The 27,040-nt window shown below is 40.8% G+C and overlaps 2 protein-coding genes across 2 annotated transcripts; one reads left to right on the forward strand and one right to left on the reverse strand.

The window, feature by feature from the left end:
- Nucleotides 1-1,374: 1,374 nt before the first annotated feature.
- On the reverse strand, nt 1,375-6,631 carry LOC111953804 (carbonic anhydrase 1). The gene is made up of 7 exons (XM_023973308.2): nt 6,507-6,631; nt 5,989-6,186; nt 4,142-4,260; nt 3,625-3,717; nt 3,405-3,467; nt 3,128-3,283; nt 1,375-1,915 (listed from the first exon to the last, which is right to left on the reverse strand). The coding sequence occupies exons 1-7, from the start codon at nt 6,538-6,540 to the stop codon at nt 1,796-1,798; spliced, it is 783 nt and encodes a 260-aa protein (XP_023829076.1). The 5' UTR covers nt 6,541-6,631; the 3' UTR covers nt 1,375-1,795.
- Nucleotides 6,632-7,784: 1,153 nt separating this feature from the next.
- On the forward strand, nt 7,785-15,792 carry rbis (ribosomal biogenesis factor). Its single transcript, XM_023973309.2, has 5 exons — nt 7,785-7,869; nt 8,718-8,883; nt 9,083-9,199; nt 15,210-15,326; nt 15,456-15,792. Exons 3-5 carry the CDS (start codon nt 9,089-9,091, stop codon nt 15,522-15,524), a joined length of 297 nt encoding a protein of 98 aa, XP_023829077.1. The 5' UTR covers nt 7,785-7,869; nt 8,718-8,883; nt 9,083-9,088; the 3' UTR covers nt 15,525-15,792.
- The last annotated feature ends 11,248 nt before the right edge of the window (nt 15,793-27,040 follow it).

Consider the following 27,040-nt stretch of genomic DNA (forward strand, 5'->3'; position numbering starts at 1 on the left):
TATGAGAATTTCTATCAGCCTAATGGAGGTGTAGATTACATCTCACATTCCAGTGTTCAAAGGCTGCCTGGGCTTTCTTTTAATGCAACTCTGTGCAGCCAATGACAATGTCCGCTTTAGGTATAATGCCAAGAGCCGCTTGTGGATTTGACAGCTCTAACTCAGTTCCACCTCCGACACCACCAAAACAACCGCTATGCGGAGGTCGAATAAAGTGGATCTGATTGAATAAAGCCCTAACTGTCTGGTTGTGAAGTAGACAAAGTACAACGGAGACAAAAAATTGTCATAAAATATATTTATTCAACTGATAAAACTTCCACTTCCAAAAACAGCAAGACTTACTACCAGGGCGGCCCTTTAATTGTGCTTGGCATAAGGCTTTTAAACTCAATTTCATTATCAAATACAGTCATCCTTTTTTGACAGACATGATTCATAATTTCACTTGCATTCAACATTTATTTATTTTTTAATTAGCATGATTCTGTGGTCCCAAAGTTAAAGGTGACCCTTCGTCATTAGTAATCTGGCCTAAAAGGACCTGACACCCCACTAACACTACAAAGCTTATCAGTTGGCGGGTTGATTCTTCGTTGGCTACAGTGCCCTATGGCATCGCACAAGGCGACTGTGCGTTTGAAACGTGACAACAACACAATACATAGGGGCTTGCAAAACAATGCTTAGATGGATATTCCATTACACAATTCATAATGTCTGAAAAGGGTCATAACCTAACCCTCCTGTTGTCGTGTCATCAAGACAATACTACAAGTATAGAGGAGTTTTCACTTGCAAAACACAATTCAGGAATCACTTAAATATTGAAAAAATAAACCCATTAATATTACTAATAACACCAAGAGGAACAAACAAATAAAACAAATTATTGAAGACGAGGCTTTGCTATAAAAACACAGGAATGCAAAGTCATTGTCATGACAGAGCACAATAGGTAACAGTTAGTAGCTGTAACCTCCTATTAGGTGTGTGTGCATGTATGTATGTCAACGTGTGTGTCTGTATACTGTGTATGCACTGTGGGCATGCTTAGTATGAAAATCAATGAGCAGGTCAATGACTGTGTGTGTGTGTTCCAGAGGGGGATGTTCTGGTTCAATCGGATGTGATGGAAGCGACCACTGTGTTTCATTAAGCTGCCGTGATCCCGAGGCAGGCAGTCAATCAGAGATTAAAGACAGACTGGCAGTATGTGTGTGTGTGTGTGTGTGTGGCCCTACTCACAGATGGTGAAGCAGTTTCATCCACCCCAGGCCTGCCACTGACTGCTAGTCAGGTCTGCTTGTCTTTCTCCAACTGAATCATCCATTACATGATCCCAGCTACATTTCTATAGTCTTAGCCTCTTCGCAAGCTTTGTTTGTTTGTTGACACGTCCTATCTATCTATCTATGAAAAACTACAGAGCCCAGTAGCTGTCTACAACATTGGCACCGCAGGCGAAATCCCGGTAAATCTTTCACATTATAGCCACCACTGTGGAGTGCTTCTCTTGTGAAGTACATCAGGGCTTCTCTGGCTTGTTATCACTCAAGAGAGGAGAGAGGATACAAAAAAGGTCAATGCCTCAACTGTTTCCTCTTCCCACATCACATCACAGCAGGGCAACCCTGCACTGGTAGGAATGGGGCGACAGGAAAGGAGGGATTTCGTTCATCTAAAAAAAAGTAAGGGCAGACATACAGTACATGTGCTCTGAGTCTTACTGCAGGGGAGGCACGCCTGGGTGTCTCACTAAGCAGAGGGGGGGGGGGATTAGGGGCAGGGGGATTTATTTGAAGGATGCACGCACAGCGCGGCCCTTGAGGGGCTGAGGGGGACGGTAGTTGTCCACCATGCAGCAGGCGGCCTCGCCCTCTCCAGAGAAAAGCAGGCTCCGGAATTTGCCCATCTGTCAGAGGAGAAAGGAGAGAGAGGAGATAGAGTTATATGCCTTACCTCCTGTCCCTGTCACTCACCCCAATACATCTACAGTCATACAGTTGGTAGCCTTCATTAAGTAAAGCAAAGGTTGTGTGGGACTTCTCTAAATGATGTTCCTAAACAGTGATTCATGGAATTAAGCTTCGTGTCTTTCTGTTGATGCTTAAGTCTGACAAAGAGATTGAGGTCACAAATGTGAAGTACAGTCAAATGACCCATCTAAGAGATTTGCCATTCATTTTGGCCAATAAATTAGTAAGAGGTCACAAGTTCATGGCTACAGCCATTGGACATACTGTAAAGTACATAGACTTGTTTCAGGGGTTGCACCATCTTATTTTTCACCCTCGGGTATTGAATAACATTTGATCACGGGAGACAAGGAAGTTCTTATTAAACGAATATCCACCCAAATAATCGAATCTTCAAGTATCTTCTAATAGTGCGTCATTAGCTACTGATAAACACTTAATACAGTGTTCCTTCTTCTGAAGTGTTTCTGTTAACATTCATGATATTTACTGTATGAATAATTTCTTTGATATCATATCTTATGTCTCTGCCTAGTACGGCACCCCCTCTAAAGCCTATGTGTACATTTCCCTGTTCACCCTTGAGACGCCCAGGCAAAGGTATAAAACAAACATTTGACTGGGCAGTGTTCATTTTCACATGGTCACAAGTGAGTCAAGCCACAAGGGCAGGGTTTAGAGAAGACGTGGGCTGCCATTTTACAGGAACTTCCAACACGACTATGCTTGTATGAAAACGTGTGGGTTGAGGTTAAAGTAGGAGCAATTTCAAGTCCACTAGAAATAAACAGACCTCCCACATAGTACTTTATTTTGTTTGGCCAACAGAACGTCCAGCTGGACAGGCACATAGGAATCTTTTCAGTTTTGGTGGAGAACCGGGAACGACCTCAATGACCTGGAATCTTGGAATGACGTGTCCCATCACTCTAAAATAGGAGAAAAGACTGCAGAAATAGCAGCCATATGCCTCTCAACTATCAAATCCTCTTATCTACAATACATTTTAGTTGTCAAGCAGACTCTTTTATCAAGGAAGAGATTAAGAAAAGAGGCTATTCCAGACTATTGGAACAAAGCCAGTATACTGTAGCTGCAGAGTGTAAATTCAATCCCTTACTACTCAATGAGGTCGTGACCTCTCATACCTGGGCAGGGCTGACGCTGATTGGCTCCTTGCAGACGATCCAGGTGACACTCTCCAGCAGAGGGGGTGTGGTCAGGGAGCCATCGTAAGTCCAATAGTCTAGGGACTTGGGGAGCAGGATGGTGGGGTCAAAATTCTCGAAAGAGGTCTGCTTGCCCTGTAAACAAAGAGGGAGGCAACTACAAGTTTACATCAGCAGGTCAAGGATTGGCTCCGAGAATGACAGGTTCCATGCTAGCCGTAGCACCACTTACAATGCTTGCTCCAGATAGACTTACCTTGGCTTTAATGGCATCAAAAGCATCAAGGACCTTCTGAAGATTGGCATTTTCATTTCCAACCTAATCAGACAAATTCAACACACATAAATGGCAAATAATAATGATCATTTGACCAAAAAATTGCGCTTGAAAATATATTTATATTATCTTTAACTAATAATCTAAGTCAAAACAATTGAAGGTATACAGCAAAATGGCTGAGTCCATTGCTACACACCCGGAGGAAGACTCCTACAACAGCAAGGCCATCAGACTTGCTAGCAGCATCACCAAAGCTGGGGTACTTGGTGTTCCAGTGTACCAGGTGGAGCTAAAATAAAGAAATAGGACACAAGCAGTGAGCAACCCTAGGGAGTATTTTCTTACCACTAGGCCTTGGGTCTTTTGTACAGTGGGGTTTAGGGGTTTAGACCAATTTGGAAGTTGCATGGCTGAGGCTTTTGTGGAATTACACAATATTTATTGAAAAGCAGGGTTTAAGTCAATTCCATTTCAGCAAAGTAAATTCATGAAATAAACTGAATTGGCAGAAATTCCTCATTGAATGTCAAGCGAACATTTTCACTCCATGAAATGAAAGTTCACTGACCCTTATATGTCATTTATGGGAAAAAACTAAAAGAAACATATTGATGGCTTGCCAAATACTGTGGTTTGCACTACAAATGCATACCATTCAAACTTTGGTGTTGAAACGAAGGGATTCAAATCAAGTGTGTGACCAGTGTCAGTACCTCGGCAGCATACTTGGTCCCGGCCACGGTATGCTCAGAACCCCTGTCGTCGCTGGCGCCCCAGTGGAAGTGGAACTGCTTAAGCCTGTACTTCCCTGAAATGGGCCCCCCTGTCAGAGCTGCCAACAGAACACAGAAAACAAAGACACGAACACGTATAAGTGCAATGGGTCAACCTGTTATGTGGCCCGAGTTAGTACTACCTAACACCAGTTTAAGTCCACTTTGTATAATAGCACTACAAGACTTGCACGTACAAAACACATGAGATGTTCACATTTTGAACAGGATCATTATGCTTTCATAATAAGATTTCAAAATACACCATGTTCCTTTTTTTACTGAGATAACATCGCTTTTAATCTTTGGTCCATGATGAAAATGTGTCACAAGACACAATGCGATGAGTTGTCTTGACAGGTATAATGTGAACAGACATACTGACAGACGTCTTGCCAGAACGATATTAAGAGAGCAATGCAAAAGCCGCTCTTGTGTCACTGCCACCCCTACCTCTCCCCCACACTAGCACACAGACACAGACTTCCTGTTTGATGGAAGAAGCAGACTCAGTTCCTGTTGCGTAATCCAGACCCAAAAGCAGCAAGCCCAAGGTCAGCCTAAGATACTTTCCAGGTATTGTTCCTTTGACATAGTCATCTATTTATACCAATTTAGTGGCAGCAGGTAATCCTTGACTAATTAGTCTATTCCCATCTCACGTGATGTCACAGTTGATGCTGAACGAATAGGCTATAGCCTATAGGTTCTCTTTGAAAATTATTTTGAGGACACGATTTACAATAGTTGGTTCTGCTTGATAAGAAGGTGGAGACTTTTCTGACAAGTAGCAAAGGGTGTGAGTGTGTGAGTGTATACAGGTTTCTGATGCAGGATTACATTATGAGACTGACATTGACCACACCCTGTGGGTAGATTTAGACTATAGCTATGATGGCGTAATTTCCAATGTAGGTCTACACACAGACAGGTATGACTAACAGTCATTCATTCTTTCAGGCATAAGCTTATATTTGTGTTTGAATATGAACTTGTCATTCAATTTATATTAGCTTCCATTAAGTTAACACAATAAACATGATACATTTACCCTGTAAGCACTAAAGCGATCATAAATAGAGGATTACCAATTCAATATCAATAAACCACCTGACATATAGGCCTAATGCTGCATATAATAAGGTGCTAGGATCACATGCCATCAGGGATTACAGAGACAATAGAATCTCTTGTGTAACAAATCACAGGAATATAAAAATGAAACACCATACATTAAGATTCGGATTGAGTGGTTTCTACATTTCTCACAGAAATATTTTATAAATATGAATGTGAACCCAAATTTTTTGGGGGGGGGATTTTGTTATTAAATTTTTGCACTGTATTAGGCAACAGCCTATTTTTATCGAATTATAATGACAGCAGAACTAGTAAAATATCATATTGTTGTACTTAGTTACTAAAAACATTACCATTCACTCCTGACACATTAATGGTTAACCAGACTCAGTCCTATTTGCATAAACTGACCTTCGCCTTTTTTGCGCTAATGACCGCGCTTCCAGTCTAAAGGTCTAACGTGCAGGGAAAGGTTTGTGAGGGGTTGCGTTACCAATTCCATTACCTACTATTGTTTTCATACCATAATGTGGGTGGTGAACGAATATAGTCTCATCCAGCTATATTCCATGCCAATAATATTTGTTACTTTGTAAATGTATAAATGTATGAATTATTAATATTAAAGAAGTGCACAAAGTATCCACAACTCTAAGGTACCATTTCGAGACACCTGTCATGACGCATGCTTAAAGATTGACACTAACTTGAGTTGTCGTTGTCGTCGGTGTAGGTCACTTGAAAGGAATGTCCGTTGTTGAGAATGTCAATGGAGGTGGAAGGGTCGTACTTCAAAGTGAGCGCCTTCAAGGCTGCGTCGAAGGCAGCCTCCCCAGGTACGATGTCAATGGGAGACTGGCGGGGTCCGTTGGCAATTGGGAAGCCTTCACACCATTTGTCGGGTCCTAGAATGACAGTGGGGACATTGCAGTTGAAGACAATATTTCAGTATCTGTCAAAAATGTAGCCTACGTAAATGATTGCTTTCCATTGACATTGAGAATATTTTTGATAAACTTGCAGCTTGCTGTAACCGGGTGAGATTGTTATGACGCACGGTAGCCTAATAGCAATGTCAAAGAGGGATGCATTAAAATACATGTAGACAATGATTCATCAACGCATGACCGTTGTCTTTTCATTCATTCATCCGAAAGTATATGCTGTACTACAAGTCCCTTTTTATGTCATGATAAGTGCTAAGAACAGAGCACAAGCGCCTCACCATTGTCCGGTGCGTATCCCCATGCATGAGACATTGTTACTATTTGGGTATTTCTGGGTATCTATTGCTGTAAATCTCCCAAATTTGCGTCGCTCCCGAGTGGAAACAGGCAGTGTCCTCCACTTGACAACTGTCAGAGTTTATATAGGCTCCCTGTGGATTGCGTGTAGGAGCGGGAGGAGTTAGATGCGCAATCGATGAGCCCAGATTTTCTCTCTCTCTCTCTCTCTCTCTCTCTCTCGCTCTCTCGCTCTGTGTGTGCGTGCGTGCGTGCGTGCGTGCGTGCGCGCGGCACCACAAATCCAGTGAGTAGTCGCCTCGCTATGCGCTCCTTCATCCAAATATTTTGCCACTGGAAGGAGCGACACAACCTGTATGGATATTCCCGAGCAGTACCATGTGCAATAACTCTTTGATGTTGCGCCTTCCACTTCCTAAACTCGAACGCTACAATTGCATTTTGAGTACACACACTCAGGGGGAGAGAGAGAACTCAAGAGTCCCTTTCTTCCCTTCCCTTTTAATAATGAACATGGCCATAATTGTAAAAATAAAAAATATAAAACAATATTGAGCGTTTAGGCTATGTGGTATTCACGGACTTTAGGACGAATTATTTATTGCATAGAGCAGATGGAATCATTGTGTATTATTGTCTTATGTGGATGTTTTTAATTTACACCTAGCCCCATGGCTACGGTAGTATATAATTAATTGTATTAGTCTATTGATCCCGTTTAGGCCTAGGTTATGACATTTTGCCTAGACTGAGAACAGTTAAGTATCTGTATGTCTCTCTGTCTGTCTGTATGTATCCTAGTTTTTCTTTAATATTATAGACAGATTAACATATTTTCTAATATGCTGATAATGCAAAAACCCACCCCCACAATGGCGTTGCTTAAAACCCCTTTATAAAAGTGAAAGGCTTTACACTGGGCATACATATGTTGAGTCAATGTTGTTTCCACGTTATTTCGTTGACCAATGTGGAATATACTTTGAATTGACGTCTGTGCCCAGTGGGTTAACTCCGCCACTGGGAATACAAAACATTTAAGGCCACCTGCTCTTTCCATTACATAGACTGACCAGGTGAATCCAGGTGAAAGGTATGATCCCTTATTGATGTCACTTGTTAAATCCATTCATTCTGTGTAGATGAAGGGGAGGAGACAGGTTAAAGAAGGTGTTGCTAATGTTTGCTTTTCTCAGAGTACGTTTACCGACTCTTTTGAAAGTGTATCAGCGGCGATACGTTGCTGCCATCTGGCGGTCATAACGAGAAAGCAACTGTTTTTGTAGCTGCTGCTGCCAGTAAACTGTCTGTCTTGTTAGCCGAAAACCGAAGGGAATGAGAACGGTAAAATAATGATTTGATAATGTCCTCAGATAAAATACATGTATTGCATAAAGGCTGTAGAATAACAACATGAGGCAAAGCAAATGGAGCATAACATTTCTGCATAACACCGATCAGAGGGTAGTGCGTACGACCCAGTACATCACTGGGGCCAAGCTTCCTTGCCTGCAGACATTACTAGTGCCTCCTGTACCGAGTCAATGTGTGGGGGTACAGGTTAGTCGACGTAATTTGTACATGTAAATAGCGGTAACTATGCATAGACAATAAACAGCGAGTAGCAGCAGTGTAAAAACAAATAGGGAGGGGGGATGAATGTAAATTGTATGGGTGGCCATTTTATTAATTGTTCAGCAGTTTAATGGCTTGGGGGTAGCTGTTAAAGAGTCCTTTGGTCCTAGACTCCTGTACCGCTTGCCGTGCAGTAGCAGAGAGAACAGTCTATGACTTGGGACAGACACAAATAAAACATGCTTTCTGCTACTAAGATCAGTGAAATGTAGGCTAAACTGACAACGGAGTGAAGAGCAGAAATCTCAACTAGCAAGCAAGTCACAGCAATGAAGAATTTAATGTGTGCGCGTTCACGCGAAGGGGTGGGTGGGACGATTCTGGCAGGGAGTCCTGTTCCCCCTGTATATAGCCTCATTGTTGTTATTTTATTGTGTTAGGTTTTATTATTTTACTTTAGTTTATTTGGTAAATATTTTCTTATATATTTCTTGAACTGCATTGTTGGTTAAGGGCTTGTAAGTAAGCATTTCACGGTAAGGTGACCTGTTCTATTCAGACATGTGACCAATAAAGTTCTATTTTAATAGATTTTATTTTGTACTCCTTTAACCCAGCGCGGATTCAGCACGGATATTGTAGAAATCGAGCGCACCATGAGGGAGTTTCAATCTGTTGTCTTCGGGAGCACTGATTGGTTCAGATTTTAGTCGCATCTAAATTGCGTCAAGCTCCGTTGCTTCAACACGTTTTACATTTGCCGATAGTCGTCCACTTGTTGAGGTTTGTATATTTTGTTATTATTCTTCGAGTTTATCTAGTTATGTGGATTCACATATTGAACGCACTTGATGTTACTGTATTTTCTTATATATTGTGTCAACATAAACTAATAAACTGTATGATCACAACGGGTCGGTCTGAGCAAGCTTAGCCACCTCTACTTAGCTACCTTGCTAACAGCATACGTTTGTTCTCATAGGTAATCATGGCGAAGAATAAACAAAAAGGCAAAAAGCAGCAGAATGTTTTCCGAGTGGCCAACAAACAGACAAAACAAAAGAATAAGGCAAAACCTGTCACTTCAACTCTCAAACACGTAAGTGGAAAATGCTAGCTAGCTACCATCTTAGTTAGCCAACCATTTAGCTAATAGGCATCACACAGTAGGGTGTCCAATCAAAAACGTATCTTTTGAACAATGACTAAACCAATGGTCCAAACCTCATGTCTCTATCATAATCCGTTAAAGTTATTGGAGTTTTACCGTTGTAGGATGGCCAAAATTAGGGTGACTAAATCAATGGAGGCCAAAGGATAAAAAGTGGTCAGCAGGAAAGTTGCATCATGTCAACGAGGCTGGATTCTGTGCAAGAATTAAAGCTGCAATATTGATATTTTTGTCTGACCTGACCACGTTCATTGACAGATCTATAACTCACATGTATTTCTAATTGAAGTCAAGTGTAAAGCGGTAGATCTGTTGTATGTTACTATTTCTATGCTTCCCATGCTTAAATTTAGTTTTTGCCTATTTTACTTTCAGTGTTGTACGCCAGTTTCAAACAGATGAAAATACAATATTTTTGGTTATGGAAAATATATTTCACAGGGGTTTAGATGGTACAATGACATTTGTTTTGTCACGAACAGAAATTAGGTGAACTATTTAGAATTTTAGCAACCAGGAAATGGCGGAGCGATTTCTGCATAGTGCATCTTTAAGGCTACTGGCGACCTAACGCTTCCAGGCTCACTTTGCATTTGAACTTTTTATCGTTCTTCTCGAATCCGAAGGACATAAAACAATAGAGGTAAGATGGATATCGATTTTGAGACATGACATGTAGTATTTTAGTGTGCTTTTCATATTAATTTTAAATGTCTTTTTCCTAGATCTCACAAAAACAAGTTATATCTGTGAAATGTCAACGGAGCACTGAGCGTATACCTAATTTATTTTGAAAGTCTTTCACATTCATATCAGCTCTTTTCATGCAAATGTAGCTTTTTGCGACCAGCGGAAACAACTTTGAAGATGACAACGACAAAATGTAAAATCCTAAGAAGTTGTTACGAGAAACCTGCACCACTATGTCAACAAAGTTTGGTGCTTATTATCGGATATATTACCGTACAATTTCAATAAATTGCTGACTCAAATAGCCACTTGTCCCTTTTTAATACCTGGACAACGGCACGCATTGCACAACATCGGGTCTAAATGAATTGTTTACGAGGTTACCATGAATTGTTTATGACAGGGCTGTCACTCATTTTATGGAGGGCTAGTGTCTGCGTCTTATTTTTTCAATTAAGACCTAGACAACCAGGTGAGGGAGTTCTTTACTAATTAGTGACCTTAATTCATCAATCAAGTACAAGTGAGGAGCAAAATGTTGTTTACGAGGTTTAATGTTTGATTTGTTACATTAAATAATTCAGTAATGAATCCCAAAAATATGCCGGTTTTATCGCCAGTAAGAAGCTGCTGACAGCTGAGAACTGCTAGCTAACTGGCAAGCAGGAAAACAGTCAACAACTTCAGGACAGATCCCTATAAATTGGCAGATTGCCATCTAGTGGAGAAAGTAAGAACTGCAAAAATTGTTTTAACAGGCATACTAAGACAAAAGAAATGTGACAGTGTGTAAATGCCAACACAATAGTTCAGGAAATGAAGAAATTGATTAAAATACTGGAAGTGAATGGTGGAATTAAACAATTTAACTATGCAAATTAGCAAAAGATGTGTGCCCTAGAAAAATAGACGCCTTGCTCATATAGAATCCTGTCTCTAGAGCCGTGTTCACATTGGCTCTTTGAAGTGTCTCAAATTCTATTTATTTGCATATCTGATTTGACTGTTAATTTTCCTGGAGTCTGAACATCCACAAAGCACATGGAATCGGATACGATGGCGCCGGAAGAGATGCCTGCCGTTCTACGTGCTCCTAACCAATTGTGCTATCGTGTTTTGTTTTTTTCCTGCGTTATTTGTAACTTATTTTGTACATAATGTTTCTGCCACTGTCTCTTATGACCGAAAAGAGCTTCTGGATATCAGCACAGTGATTACTCACCTCGTACTGGACGAAGATTTTTTTCTTTAACTTCTTATGGCTACAATCCAGCTAACGGGGTGATATGACAACAGTCAGTGAAAGTGCAGGGCGCCAAATTCAAACAACAGAAATCTCATAATTAAAATTCCTCAAATATACATGTATCTTATACCATTTTAAAGGTAATCTTTTTGTTAATCCCACCAAAGTGTCTGATTTCAAATAGGCCTTACAGCGAAAGCACCACAAACGATTCTGTTAGGTCACCGCAAAATCACAGAAAAACAGTCATTTTTCCAGCCAAAGACAGGAGTCACAAAAAGCAGAAATAGAGAAAATGAATCACTAACCTTTGATGATCTTCATCAGATGACACTCATAGGACTTAATGTTACACAATACATGTATGTTTTGTTCGATAAAGTTCATATTTATATCCAAAAATCTCAGTTTACATTGGCGCGTTATGGTCAGAAATGCATTGTCTCAAACAAACATCCGGTGAAAGTGCAGAGAGCCACATCAAATTACAGAAATACTCATCATGAACATTGATAAACGATACAAGTGTTATTCATGGAAATAAAGATAAACTTCTCCTTAATGCAACCGCTGTGTCAGATTTCAAAAACGCTTTACGGCGAAAGCACACTTTGCGATTATGTTAGGTCTGCACCTAGCCACAGAAACCCATACAGCCATTTTCCAGCCAAGGAGAATGTCACAAGTCAGAAATAGCATTCAAATTAATCACTTACCTTAAAATTCAGAATGCTGCCCCCTACCCTAGTGAAGTTAATTATGTATTTAATTAATTAATATATATATATTTTTTTACACTTCAGTTTATTTTAGTAAATACTTAACCAACAATGCAGTTAAGAAAAAAAGTGTTAAGGGCTTGTAAGTAAGCATTTCACTGTAAGGTCTACACTTGTATTTGGTGCATGTGACAAATCAAATTTTATTATTAGCCACGTGGTTTAAAGTCAGATACAAATCTTATTCCTGGCCATGTGACTTGTCTGAACGGTCCAATCTGATGGTTTTTAGACTGTTATTCGGCATATCTTGTTGGTTGCCAGCTACAGTTAACTAGCTTGTTAATTGTTTACAAACAAGTTAGTGAATGTGCTAGAACTAAACAGCTAGCTAGTTGACTGCTGTGGCTAGCCAAAAATGACTTGTTTTGAAAGTTGGATCATCTTATCCTTTTGAGGCTTAGCTTGCGACCTAACTTTTGAGTGATAGAAAGCACAAGCACAACCTACACCATTGCACACACACCTGTTACTATGACAACTAGCATGGCCTTGTCAGCAAATTACTGCTGTCTGAACACACATACACCTGATTTGGTCACTTTTTCTTTTTTTTTTTACTGAGTTGAGCATTAAGGCCGACAGTGTGAACAAGGCTTAATAAGTGGCTGTTGTGATTTAAGCAAATAAACGCCCAGGCTATTAATTGAGGTTTTTTGGTAGGTTCAGAAATGAGAGTTTTGGGATATAGTGTTAATGCTACAATATGTTACGTTTGGTATGGTTACATAACATAGAAGGACACACAGTGCATTCGATATGCATTCAGACCCCTTGACTTTTTCCACATTTTGTTACGTTACAGCCTTATTCTAAAATTGATTAAATTGTTTTTTCTTTCTCATCAATCTATACACAATACCCCATAATGACAAAGTGAAAACTGTTTTTTAGAATTTTTTGCAACTGTATTAAATGAAAGAACCTGGAAATATCACATTTACATAAGACCCTTTGTTGAAGCACCTTGGGTAGCGATTACAGCCTCAAGTCTTGGGTATGACGGTACAAGCTTGGCACACCTGTATTTGGGGAGTTTCTCCCATTCTTCTCTGCAGATCCTCTCAAGCTCTGTCAGGTAGGATGGGGAGCGTCGCTGCATGGCTATTTTCAGGTCTCTCTAGAGATGTTCGATAAGGTTGAAGTCCGGGGTCTGGCTGGACCAATCAAGGACATTCAAAGACCTGTCCCAAAGCCACTCTTGCGTTGTCTTGGCTGTGTGCTTAGGGTCGTTGTCCTGTTGGAAGGTGAACCTTTGCCCCACTCCGAGGTCCTGAGTGCTCTGGATCAGGTTTTCATCAAGGATCTCTCTGTACTTTGCTCCGTTCATTTTCCCCTCGATCCGGACTAGTCTCTAGGTCCCTGCTGCTAAAAAACATCCCCACAGCATGATTCTGCCACTGCCATGCTTCACTGTAGGGGTGGTGCCAGGTTTTCCCCAGCTGTGACGCTTGGCTTCCAGGCCAAGGAGTTCAATCTTGGTTTCATAAGACCAGGGAATCTTGTTTTCTCATGGTCTGAGAGTCCTTTAGGTACCTTTTGGCAAGCACCATGTGGGCTGTCATGTGCCTTTTTACTAAAGAATTGGCTTCCTTCTGGCCACAACCATAAAGACCTGATTTGTTGGAGTGCTGCAGAGATGGTTGTCCTTCTGGAAGGTTCTCCCATCTCCACAGAGGAACTCTAAAGCTCTGTCAGAGTGACCATCGGGTTTTTGGTCACCTCCCTGACCAATGCCCTTCTCCCCCGATGGCTGAGTTTGGCCAGGCGGCCAGCTATAGGAAGAGTCTTGGTGGTTCCAAACTTCTTCCGTTTAAGAATGATGGAGGCCACTTTGTTCTTGGGGACCTTCAATGCTGCAGACATTTTTTGGTACCCTTCCCCAGAGCTGTGCCTCGACACAATCTTGTCTCGTAGTTTTACGGACCATTCCTTCGACTTCATGGCATGGTTTTTGCTCTGACATGCACTGTCAACTGTGGGACCTTTATATAGACAGGTGTGTGTGCCTTTCCAAATCATGTCTAATCAATTGAATTTACCACGGGTGGAATCCAATCAAGTTGTAGAAAAATCCCAAGGATGATCAATGGAAACAGAATGCAAGGGGTCTGAATACTTATGGAAAGAAATACCTTATTTGCGAAAGTTTCTAAACATGTCAAAATCTGTTTCCGTTTGTCATTATAGGTAGATTGTGTAGATTGAGGACATTTTTTAATTTAATTTTTTTTTTAAATCCATTTTAGAATAAGGTTGTAATGTAACAAAGTGGAAAATTAGAAGGGGTCTGGACACTTTCCGAATGCACTGTAAGGCAAAAACGAAAGGAGAGTGGTTGGTATATAACACATGTCTAGCAACCCAAAGGTTGTGTGTTCAGTCTCATCACGGACAACTTTTAGAATTTTAGCTAATTAGCAACTTTGCAACTACTTAGCCTGTTAGCTTACCCTTTCCCTTCCCTTAACCCTAACATTAACCATTTACCCTTAATGCCTAACCTTAACCCCCTAAACTTATAGCTAGCTAATGTTAGTATTAGCCACCTAGCTAAAGTTAGCTGCAACAAATTGGTATTTGTAACATATCACACATTTTACTAATTCGTACCATATTGTACAAATTGCAATTCTTAACATATCATACAAAATGGATGATGGACATCCACAAATTAATACATATGAAACGTATCATACTAAATGTAGTGTCTCAGATTTACGTACAGAATAATACAAAATACTCTTATGTTGGGGGGATCAACTAGCTACAACAATGTTTTTCAGGTTCCCTCATTTTTGGTATAAGCATTTGTTGATGGTGTTTCTCTAATTAATCCCATTGGAGTCATAGCCTAGTTACATGTTGACTGAATGCATTGAAAGAGTTTGCCCACAATGCCATAAAGTGTTCTTACCTTGTAAGTATTCAGCTGGCCACTGTCTCAAAATGCTAACTTTTTACTTGGCAAACTTTACTTGGTGGTACTTCCAAACTTTACTCGATTTGGAATGCTCTGCTGTCGTATTTTCTGTGGCTAGTTGCCTGTTAAACCCTGACACTCAGCAAATGCTCTGTGGAAAAAAATGACTGCAACAGGTCGGTGTCATCTCACCATAAGACTGTTGTCCCTGAAGGTTAACTTATCCGTCTTGTATGTGTATTGTGCAAGGGTAGTATTTGACACAGTTGCTGACAACTGTTTTTTCCCCTTTGTACACAGATCAATAAAGTGAAGAATGAGAAGGTGGAGAACCTGAATAAAATATTTACAGAGGTCCAACAGGATGTCAGAAATGTATCGAAATGCACTGCTCCGGTGCCCAGAAAGCCAACACCGGTAAGGTTAAACTGAGAATCAATGGATTACCCGACAGAGTTGAGTGTGCTGAGTATCCTCCATCGGATGGTTGTTTGATTGTTTTCCTTTATCTTTTCTCAAGTCGTTTTGTTTTTGTTTTTATGTCAGGTTGTCCGTGAAGCCCCGAAAGAGTCTGCGAATGTGGACGGCGCTGCCCAGCTGTTCTCTCAGCTATAGTGCGGAATGGCTGCATGAAATGAAATCTAGTTACAATTCGAACATTCCACACTGCCCCATTCACATAAGGGGCATCATCTCCAATTTGTGTAGAATGTAATATGACTAATATCATATGATGACAATATGTAAATATGGTGATATTAAAAAAAGAAATGTGTGCAGATATTCGAAGAATGTAAAGGATGAATTTGTGAGAGGTTGACACATGCTGTAAAATGATAGATTCCCTGTTGGATACATCTGTCGAATATAATGATCAACAACCTTAAGGTGTCTGTTGCATGTATCAATGCTGATATTGATCTCTTCACAAGACTATGCTGCCAATGCTGAATGTCAGGGTCTTAGTAGCACACACTATTTAGTTTTTGAAGGTAGTTTTTATTGGATTTTCACTCTTGATGAGATATTGTACTAATTATTAAGTTGTTCTTGGATAATCTACTGAATGATGCATGGGTCTATCAGTAAATCACTCGTTCTTCTCCTTTTTAAATATCTTTGGGAGAACTACATCTCGGCGCAGCTTGCTGGTAGTGGCTGGTTTTAAGTATGCTGGGCACATTCAGCGGTAGCCAGTTGGTGGTGCTTTACTGATGTGCTCCTGATTGCCTGTCTCTCTGTGGACAGCCACCTGTGTAAGCATGGGGCTGTCACAAGACATACGTGTGCCTGGGAAATGCTGCAACCGAGATTACATTTGCATTTTACAGCTTGTAACATGCTTCTTTCTGTAAGCTGTTTTTCTGGAGGTGGTTATTGGTGAAATGATATGTAATGGCAGATGTTTGATATATTTTAAATCCTGTGTTTCCAATCTCATTAGTCTTTTCAAGGCTTTAATTGTAAAAGTTGCACCACTTAGAACTTGGGTGCTAAGCAGAATATTCCTGAAATATCTCCCCCCACCCCAAAAAAACTGACTGGTATGAGGTGAGTGGAACAGTGATATATGTTCAGGGCTTAGCTAAAACACTTTTCTGAACCTTTAAATGAAGCGAAGGTGCCAGGACATTACATTTTCAGTGTAGGCCTATATACATGCATTTGTGAGAGTGAAGCTGTTGTATTTAATACGGCAGAGGAAATGGTTCTCTTGGCTCTGAATGATTGGACACAGTGGGGTTAGTGTGACAGCTGCTACAGTGGAGAGGTTTCAGACTGGCCTTGGGGCCAGGTACATCCCATTGAGATTCCAGATGGAACAGCTAGAGACAGCGGGGTGGCACCATAATACCCTGGGGAAAGAGAATACATATCACACATGCATTTATATAGGACTGAAAAGCACGATCACACACACTTACGTTGACTTATGCAGTAGAAACCCTCCATCCAGCCACACTACAAAGCACAGTGGGAGTTTTATCTACACCCTACTAGGGTGAGAAAATCTCATGGGCGAAAGGGTTGTGCGGTAGCACAGGACATTGTGCCTGGCCTGTCAATTCAGTTTCCACAGTAGGTGGCATCATTTCAAGCATGACTTGCTCTTCAAAAGGGGTCCTCGTGACAGGACCATAAAGCGGCAGAGAATTTTCTAAGAAAAAAAATAAGATTGTCTGAGTCTTCAATGGTCGCTGTCCACTGCCTGGTGGTGCTGAACTTCGAAATGGCGCTATTGACGCTATCAGTGGATCTAAAATAGCGTGATTATTATATCGCTCATTCTCCACATATCAATGTCACCATGACAGATGCAGTTTTTGACAACATGCCAGTATGCTATCTTGAGTCTGCTGTGGTACATTGTTCAAATAAACGTTTAAATGTGTGAAGTACAACAAATTTAGTTTGGCCTAGGATGTTATTTAGAGACTGTCATCAATTCTGCCCACTCAAAAGTTATATTAAGGCTATTACCTTTTATTTTTCGGCTTATTGCTGAAACGGCAAAATACTAAAATGGCTGCCAATTCAAACGGCACAGTGCATTTTAGATGCAGATACAGTATATCACCATAAGGTTCGCAGCTCAAAGCTTGAGATAATTAAAGTTGCATTGAAAAGTTATGACTTAATCAACTATAAAGACAATTGCTTCTGAAGTACGTTCTTCTTGCCATTCTTTCTACATTTACTTAGTACTGACCACTGAATGTCATTCAAAAATGCAACTGCATTGGAAGAGTTATAATTAAAACAAAAAACTATTATTTAATCATCTGAATTTAGCCAGAGGACAAAATGAAATTATTTATCTACATATTGAAGTAAACAAGACATAACCCATCTGATTAATTAGGTGTGTCAGGAAGAAGATGGCTTTAGGCCTAAGTAATTTAATCTAATTGTTTTTTCCTAAATAAGAATCTAATGAGGAGCTCGGTATTCTTATGTCCACAAGGTGGTGCTATTAGAGGACTTAAGGGTTGTCCAACAACTCTGTGTGTGTCATGCATGGTTGGGCTCAATTCCATAATTGATTTGAGAATGCCTCATAAATTCCAATACAACTTTTGAATTTCAATTGAAATAGTAAATGGATACAGAATTGAAATTTGAATTAAAGGAAATATAATACAAGTAAATTAAAATGCCTCTTCTATTCTATATTAGGTGTAGTTTATACAAGTATATACTGAACAAAAATATCAACGCAACATGTAAAGTGTTGGTCTCATGTTTCATGAGCTGAAATAAAGATCCCAGAAAATGTCCTAAATCTCTCACATTTTGTGCACAAATTTGTTTACATCCCTGTTAGTGACCATTTCTTCTTTGCCAAGATAATCAATCCACCTGACAGTTGTGGCATATCAAGAAGCTGATTAAACAGCATGATCATTACACATGTGCACCTTGTGCTGGGGACAATAAAAGGCCACTGAAAAATGTGCAGTTTTGTCACACAACACAATGCCACAGATGTCTCAAGTTTTGAGGGTGTGTGCAATGGGCATGCTGACTGCAGGATTGTCCACTAGAGCTGTTGCCAGGCAATTTAATGTCCAGTTGTCTACCATAAGCCACCTCCAATGTCATTTTAGAGAATTTGGAAGTACATCCAACCTCACACCAGCAGACTGTGCAACCACACCAGCCCAGGACATCCACATCCGGCTTCTTCACCTGCAGGAACGTCTGAGACCAGACACCCGGACAGCTGATGAAACTATATTTCATCAGCTGTATTTCTGTCTAAAGCCCTTTTGTGGGTAAAAACTCATTTTGATTGGCTGAGCCTGGCTCCACAGTGGTCTCCATCATTCTTAAATGGAAGAATTTTGGAACCACCAAGACTCTTCTTAGAGCTTGCCACCCAGCCAAACTGAGCAAACAGGGGAGGAGGGGCTTGGTCAGGGAGGTGACCAAGAACCTGATGGTCACTCTGACAGAGCTTCAGAGTTCCTCTGTGGAGATGGGAGGACCTTCCTGAAATACAACCATCTCTGCAGCTCTCCTCCAATCAGGCTTTTATGGTAGAGTGGCCAGACTGAAGCCACTCCTCAGTAAAAGGCACATGACAGCCCGCTTAGAGTTTGCCAAAAGGCACCTAAAGGACTCCTAGACTATGAGAAACGAAATTCTCTGATCTGATTAAAGCTAGATTAAACTCTTTGGCCTGAATGTCAAGAGTCACGGCTGGAGGAAACCTGGCACCATCCTTACGGTGAAGCATGGTAGTGGCAGCATCATGCTGTGGGGATGTTTTTCAGTGTCAGGGACTGGGAGACAAGTCTGGATCGAGGGAAAGATGAACGGAGCAAAGTACAGAGAGATCCTTGATGAAAACCTGATCCAGAGCGCTCAGGACCTCAGACTGGGGCGAAGGTTCACCTTCCAACAGGACAATAACCCTAAGCACACAGCCAAGACAACGCAGTAGTGGCTTTGGGACAAGTCTCTGAATGTCTTTGAGTGGCCCAGCCAGAGCCTGAACTTAAACCTGATCTAACATGTCTGGAGAGACCTGAAAATAGGTGTGCAGCAATGCTCTCCATCCAACCTGACAGAGGTTGAGAGGATCTGCAGAGAAGAATGGGAGAAACTCCCCAAATACAGGTGTGCCAAGCTTGTAGTCATACCCAAGGAGACTCGAGGTTGAAATCGCTGCCAAAGGTGCATCAACAGAGTACTGAGTAAAGGGTCTAAATACTTATGTAAATGTGATATTTCAGATGTTTATTTTTAATACATTTGCAAAACAATCGTCATTTTGAGGTATTGTGTGTAAATTGATGAGGGGGGAAAAATGCTTAATCCATTTTAGAATAAGGCTGTAACGTAGCAATGTGGAAAGTATGAAAATGTATGCACTCGCTCTGAATAAAAGCGTCTGCTAAATGATGTAAAATGAAAATGTCAAGGGGTCTGAATACTTTTCAAATGCACTGTATATTATATACACTGCTCAAAAAAATAAAGGGAACACTTAAACAACACAATGTAACTCCAAGTCAATCACACTTCTATGAAATCAAACTGTCCACTTAGGAAGCAACACTGATTGACAATAAATTTCACATGCTGTTGTGCAAATGGAATAGACAAAAGGTCGGGAAATTATAGGCAATTAGCAAGACACCCCCAATAAAGGAGTGGTCTGCAGGTGGTGACCACAGACCACTTCTCAGTTCCTATGCTTCCTGGCTGTGTTTGGTCACTTTTGAATGCTGGCGGTGCTTTCACTCTAGTGGTAGCATGAGACGGAGTCTACAACCCACACAAGTGGCTCAGGTAGTGCAGCTCAGAGCCAGAGCCCTGCAAATGTGCATGTGCTCTGAGCCAGAGCCCTGCAAATGTGCATGTGTCTGCTCAAACGGTCAGAAACAGACTCCATTAGGTACCAAGATGAGATCCTCAGACCCCTTGTGAGACCATATGCTGACCATGCACATTTGTGGCCTGCTGGAGGTCATTTGCACGGCTCTGGCAGTGCTCCTCCTTGCACAAAGCGGAGGTAGCGGTCCTGCTGCTGGGTTGTTGCCCTCCTACGGCCTCCTCCACGTCTCCTGATGTACTGGCCTGTCTCCTGGTAGCGCCTCCATGCTCTGGACACTACGCTGACAGACACAGCAAACCTTCTTGCCACAGCTCGCATTGATGTGCCATCCTGGATGAGCTGCACTACTGAGCCACTTGTGTGGGTTGTAGACTCCGTCTCATGCTACCACTAGAGGGAGAGCACCGCCAGCATTCAAAAAGTGACCAAAACATCAGCCAGGAAGCATAGGAACTGAGAAGTGGTCTGTGGTCACCACCTGCAGAACCACTCCTTTATTGGGGGTGTTTTGCCAATTGCCTATAATTTCCACCTTTTGTCTATTCCATTTGCACAACAGCATGTGAAATGTATTGTCAATCAGTGTTGCTTCCTAAGTGGACAGTTTGATTTCACAGAAGTGTGATTGACTTGGAGTTACATTGTGTTGTTTAAGTGTTCCCTTAATTTTTTTGAGCAGTGTATATTCTTTGGCATCTGGAACTGTGACCTCTCAGATTCAATTAAACTTATGACTGAGTGGAATTTATTGGAATCGGGTTGGAACTTGGAACCAACATCATTATTTTCCAATCGTTTCATTCTGAACAGAACCATCATTTTTTTTGTTCCGTTCCACTGTTCCCGACCAGCAAAATACATTTTTCAACCGGTTCAAACACCAAAAAAGTAACTGTTTATATTATTCCTTTCTGTTCCTTCTTAAACCTTTGAATTATACATTTTTTTTTTACATCTAGCTCGACATAAATTCCTTCACCAATCAGTGCTGGTAGAACAGCTTGCTATGGAGCGGGAAAGCTATTTACATACATTGGACAGTGTAGAGCGCGAGATACGATGGACATTTTGCAGGTGCGAGAGAGGGTGGAGGAGGAGGCTTGGCTTGAACCATTGGACATCTTGTTGTTATGAACTGACAGGCCCACATAATTATACCTACAGAGGAGCGGCTTCTATGAAGGAGCGTTGAATGTCTTTGAACTTGGACCAGAGCTTGCTAATAAGCTTGTGTGTGTAGAGTGGCACCAGAATTACCTTTTTGTAGTCAATAAATCCAATGTGAAACGTCGTAACTATAGTATCCTTTAACTAGCATTGAAAAAGTGAATCCATTCTTCTTTCATTTTCAGCTGGCAAGCAGGCAGACAATAGAATATGTTTCTGAGGGACAGAGTGAGGGCTTTGCATAGGCACTTTGTTGCATTTTTTGTGGGACTGGAAAAAAATACTTAGAACATAAAATAACGTTATTAACCGGTTCCCATGCTTTTAAAAGAACGGTTCTGTTTGTGTGTGTGTGTACGGCGTGCGTGCATTTTAGGCAGAGACTGCGGCTGTGTGTGGGACGTGTGTGAGGCACACTGAATGTCAATGAGGAGCTGAAGGCACATTTGCGGTGCGTCACTCTTATTGCACAGCTGGGTTTTTCACTTTGACAGTCTAACACCAAGAGGTCACAGCGCCCGCTCTCCACCACTCTGACAGAAATGAGAACGTGTGTGTGTGTGTGTGTGTGTGTGTGTGTGTGTGTGTGTGTGTGTGTGTGTGTGTGTGTGTGTGTGTGTGTGTGTGTGTGTGTGTGTGTTGTGTGTGTGTGTGTGTGTGTGTGTGTGTGTGTGTGTGTGTGTGTGTGTGTGTGTGTGTGTGTGTTGTGTGTGTGTGTGTGTGTGTGTGTGTGTGGTGTGTGTGTGTGTGTGTGTGTGTGTGTGTGTGTGTGTGTGTGTGTGTGTGTGTGTGTGTGTGTGTGTGTGTGTGTGTGTGTGTGTGTGTGTGTGTGTGTGTGTGTTGTGATGTGTGTGTGTGTGTGAAGAGAGAGAGAGAGATTTGCTCTGCTTTTAAGTCAATCTCCGGTCACTGTTGCTGGGACAAGGTATTTAATCTCTGACCAGTGGTCATTCTTTCCCTGCATGTGGCTGTCACAATGACTTCTGGGTAATACCCAGTCGTTTTCTATGTTTTTGACATATCCAGGAATGGGAAAGGGTTGATTGCTTGAAAAAGTAGTGAAGTAAAAGAATGACACACTCAACAATGAAGAACAAATTCATGTTTTTTCCCCTCAAAGATGAGCCTTTAGAGATTGTGTGATTAAACAGGTTGCGTTACATCACCACGGTACTGTATTGCTACACAAGACCAGCAAAGGCCTAGATTGAAGGCTTATTTTGGAACCCCACCATTAAAACCATCAACCCCGTGCTGCAGAACTGGATCCTCACCAAACAACCAAACAATCAAACCGACAGTACGCTGTGCAGCTCTTCACAAACCCATCAGAGCATCGGGCCACTGCAAGCTGTTTAGCTCACTGGGAAAGAAATCGGTTTTACACTTGAGAGGACACAGAGAACACAACCGTGGCTTTTCTAAATAGAATCAACAGAAACTGTGCGCATGCTCTCGGGAGTCCCACCCGGCGCTGATTGTTTGGTGTGAGAAGGGAGGTGGGGGGAGAGAGAGGTCTATGGCTCGAGGGGAGTTTGGAGAGGTGTGTATGCAATTCATGGAAGCAGAAAGGATAGTGCTTGTTTGGTACACCTGTCAGATGTGTGTACCAGGTGCATCTGTTCTCTACTTAGATGTCAGTCCTCGAGCAAGAAGTATCCTAAACACACATGCACGCATTTGCGCGGGCACACAAACATCAGACCTGGCTTCAAATACATGTGTATTTTATTATTTGTTATTTAAATACTTATTTTTTGTGTATTTTCAAATAATGTGGGCCGAGTCACGTACTTCTATTGGAAACATTATCTAATATTTTCCTATAAATAGTCTACTAATTGAAACTATTTTCAAATACTTATTTTCAAGTACAACATTTCAAATACCAAACAGGCCTGGGTTCAAATGCATGAGCGTATTTTAAATAATTGTAATTGAAAATACACTTGTCTGTGTATTTGGGTATTTTCAAATGTATGCCAATACTTTCCAAATGTATTTCCAAATACATCCCAATTATTAACTTGAAATACCCTAAATTAGTATTTGAACCCGGCTCTGCTCACACACACACCACACACACACACACACACACACACACACACACACACACACACACACAACACAACACACACACAGAAGCAACCCAAGGTCACACAAGCTGGCTCAACAATTCGTACCTCCCTCCCTCCTACTGCCTGCTTCCCTTCAAAACACGTGCAGTGGACTGCTTCTATACACCAGTGGCTCTGCCCAGCTCTCTTGCAATGCAGTTTGGCATTGATGTCTCAATATCAAAACTCACAGCACTTTCTACTCCCACTGAGAAAGTGCAGGCCTCTCCTTTGTTAGATCCATCAATTTATTTTCCTCTAGTGCAAGGAATAAGGATTGTTTTTGTCCTACCGTGATGGTGTGGTTGTGGTTGTTAATGAGTTAATGCATCCTACAGTTTGTTTTTGTGAAGACACAATGCTTACTTATGTAGTAATAGGGGGAAAATAGATACAGTTTCATATCGGAATATCATATTTGACTCCAAGTATCGATTTGTTTAAGAAAAAGGTAGGTGTCATTAGGTAGTGTTAGTCGGATGTACCTGCTCCAAAACGGAGGTATTTTTCATCCTATAGCCTGTTCTCCATCTTCTTTTTAAATAGTGAGCCAACATGTTTTCAGAACTTTTATTTCCATGACTGATCAAAGCTCATTTTCTCAGTCTCTCTCTTGTCTTTCTGCAGGATACATTTCGTGAGATATATATTTGAATCATTAAATCGCAATGAAGTGCACAACCCACTGGGTACGAACTGGTTGAATCAACATCGTTTCAACGTAATTTGTCAAAATATTGTGACGTGGAAAATACATTGGATTTGCAAAAAGTTATCAATGTAAAGTGTTATGTATGTCATGGTAAGCATTTTTCAACATAGACAAACCTTGTATAAAATATGTTGACTTTGTACCTTTGAAACAATGTCAGATCTTCAACGTTATATCCACTATCAGAAAAAAACTATAGGCTGGGCAGCGTCTCCTACTGGAGAATTTATCTACAGCTATCCATTTGGTCTCCCATCAAGGGTTTAACCAAGCCCAGCTTTGATATTTTTCACTGACTGCTACCAATGTGCTATTGTCAGAATGAATATTAAGAGATCTCTCAATAATTAAATAGATTCACTGTTGTTATCGAAGTCAGTCCGAAGGTTAGGTTTAACAGAGCAAATGAAACGTAACCATACTTTGTCATACAGTGCATTCGGAAACTATTCACATCTCTCGACTTTTTCCACATTTGGTTACTTGACAGCCTTATTCTAAAATGTATTAAATTACTTTTTTCCTCAATCTACACACAGTACCCCATAATGACAAAGCGAAACAGGTTTTTAGACATTTTTGAAAACAGAAATAGCTTATTTACATAAGTATTCAGACCTTATGAGACTCGAAATTGAGCTCAGCTGTATCCTGTTTCCATTGATCATCTTTGAGATGTTTCTACAATTTGATTGGATTCCACCTGTGGTAAATTCAATTGATTGGACATGATTTGGAAAGGCACAGACCTGTCTATATAAGGTCCCACAGTTAACAGTGCATTTCAAAGCGAAAACCATGCCATGAAGTCGAAGGATGGTCCGTAAAGCTACGAGACAAGATTGTGTCGAGGCACAGCTCTGGGGAAGGGTACCAAAAAATGTCTGCAGCATTGAAGGTCCCCAAGAACAAAGTGGCCTCCATCATTCTTAAATGGAAGTTTGGAACAACCAAAACTCTTCCTAGAGCTGGCCGCCTGGCCAAACTGAGCAATCAGGGGAGAAGGGCCTTGGTCATCAAGGCAAAGCGTGGCTACTTTGAAGAATCTAAAATATTTTTTGATTTGTTTAACACTTTTTTTCTTACTACATGATTCCATATGTGTTAGTTCATAGTTTTGATGTATTCACTATTATTCTACAATGTAGAAAATAGTCAAAATAAATAAAAATCCTGTGTGTCCAAACCTTTGACTGGTACTGTATGTAAATGTGATATTTAATTTTAATTGTATTTTTATTAACCTTAAAATGAGTAACACATACATGGCCACATTTTTAGTTTACTGTGACTATAAAATGTTTTTCTTATTATGTAATCATAGAAAGCGTACATGTTCAAGATTGCATGCAAAGGTTGCAGGTATGTGTAAAGGCGTTCCTCCTCCTCTTCATCCGAAGAGGAGGAGCAGGGATCGAACCAAAATGCAGCTTTGCTTGTAGACATATTTATTAAACAAAACGGGAAAACACGAAAACACTACACAAACTACAAAACAACAAACGAAGTAGACAAACCTGAACGTAAGAACTTACATGTAACGAAGAACGCACGAACAGGAAAATGACTACACAAAATGACGAACGAAACAGTCCCGTATGGTGCAAACAACACAGACACAGGAGACAACCACTCACGACAAACAATGTGACAACACCTACCTTAATATGATTCTCAATCAGAGGAGATGAAAACCACCTGCCTCTAATTGAGAACCCTATTAGGTACCCATTAACCAACATAGAAACAGAAAACATAGACTGCCCACCCAAACTCACGTCCTGACCAACTAACACATACAAAAACTAACAGAAAACAGGTCAGGAACGTGACAGTATGTGGAGATCTTCACAATTGCTATAATAAACAGCATTGATCACTTGTACTGTGTACTTTTAATGTCATCTCTGTTGCAATCCAGGTCATTTGGTTGTGCTATTAGATGAAGCACAGTAATAAAACATGTTGTATAAATGCAAAATATCTGACATTGCATTCCCATTTGAACTTGGGCATGCTTTTAAATGGTTGAAAGCATAGTGATAACACATGGTTGAATTCCCAAACTTCTGGCTGTCTTTTTGAGTGGATGAATAAAGGTTGAAATCCTATTGATCAACATCTCAACCAAATATTAACCAAAGTGCCGTGGTTAAATAAAATGGTGTTCCCAGTGGGAAGTATGATATTGTATTGTGAGATCTGTGGCAATTCCCAGCCCTAATGTTCAAAATATTTGTATATTACCATTTAGTATGCATAACTGTGTTTTCAACACCTTTATATGTAGATCAGTTGATTAGCATTCTATCCATGGTGAGACTTTTTGAGAAGTCAGACTTTCTGTGAAAACTCTTCATGAGTCTTGAGGCTCTGTTGGATGAAGGCTGGCCCTGCAGCAAGTCTTAACAAAGCCCTTTTCAGTGAGCCTCTGTGGGCTGGGCCGTCCTGGGCCCTGCATACAAAGTGGGCACCTTTGTAACCCCAGGGCGAAAGGGCAGGAGATGATGAGAGGCAGAGACCAACTTAAAAATGTGAAAAGAAAAGAATACCAAAAAATAAGGTAGCTGGATTAAAGTGCAATTATCAAACTCAGTCTGCTTACTTAGAAGCTCAACAAGGTATCACAGTTTGAATTCGAAATTTGACTTTGTCCATGTTTTTCCAAATGTCTATGGGTGAAGTCAAGGATCGGATGTTTACGTTGATTCACTGTTACCTAACTCCGCAAAAGTGAATCCAAAAACATTAGCCTCGGGCTGGGTATTTTACATCTCGTTAAGTTAAGGGT

The sequence above is a fragment of the Salvelinus sp. IW2-2015 genome, linkage group LG27 (assembly GCF_002910315.2).
Source record: "Salvelinus sp. IW2-2015 linkage group LG27, ASM291031v2, whole genome shotgun sequence".
Lineage (NCBI taxonomy): Eukaryota > Metazoa > Chordata > Actinopteri > Salmoniformes > Salmonidae > Salvelinus > Salvelinus sp. IW2-2015.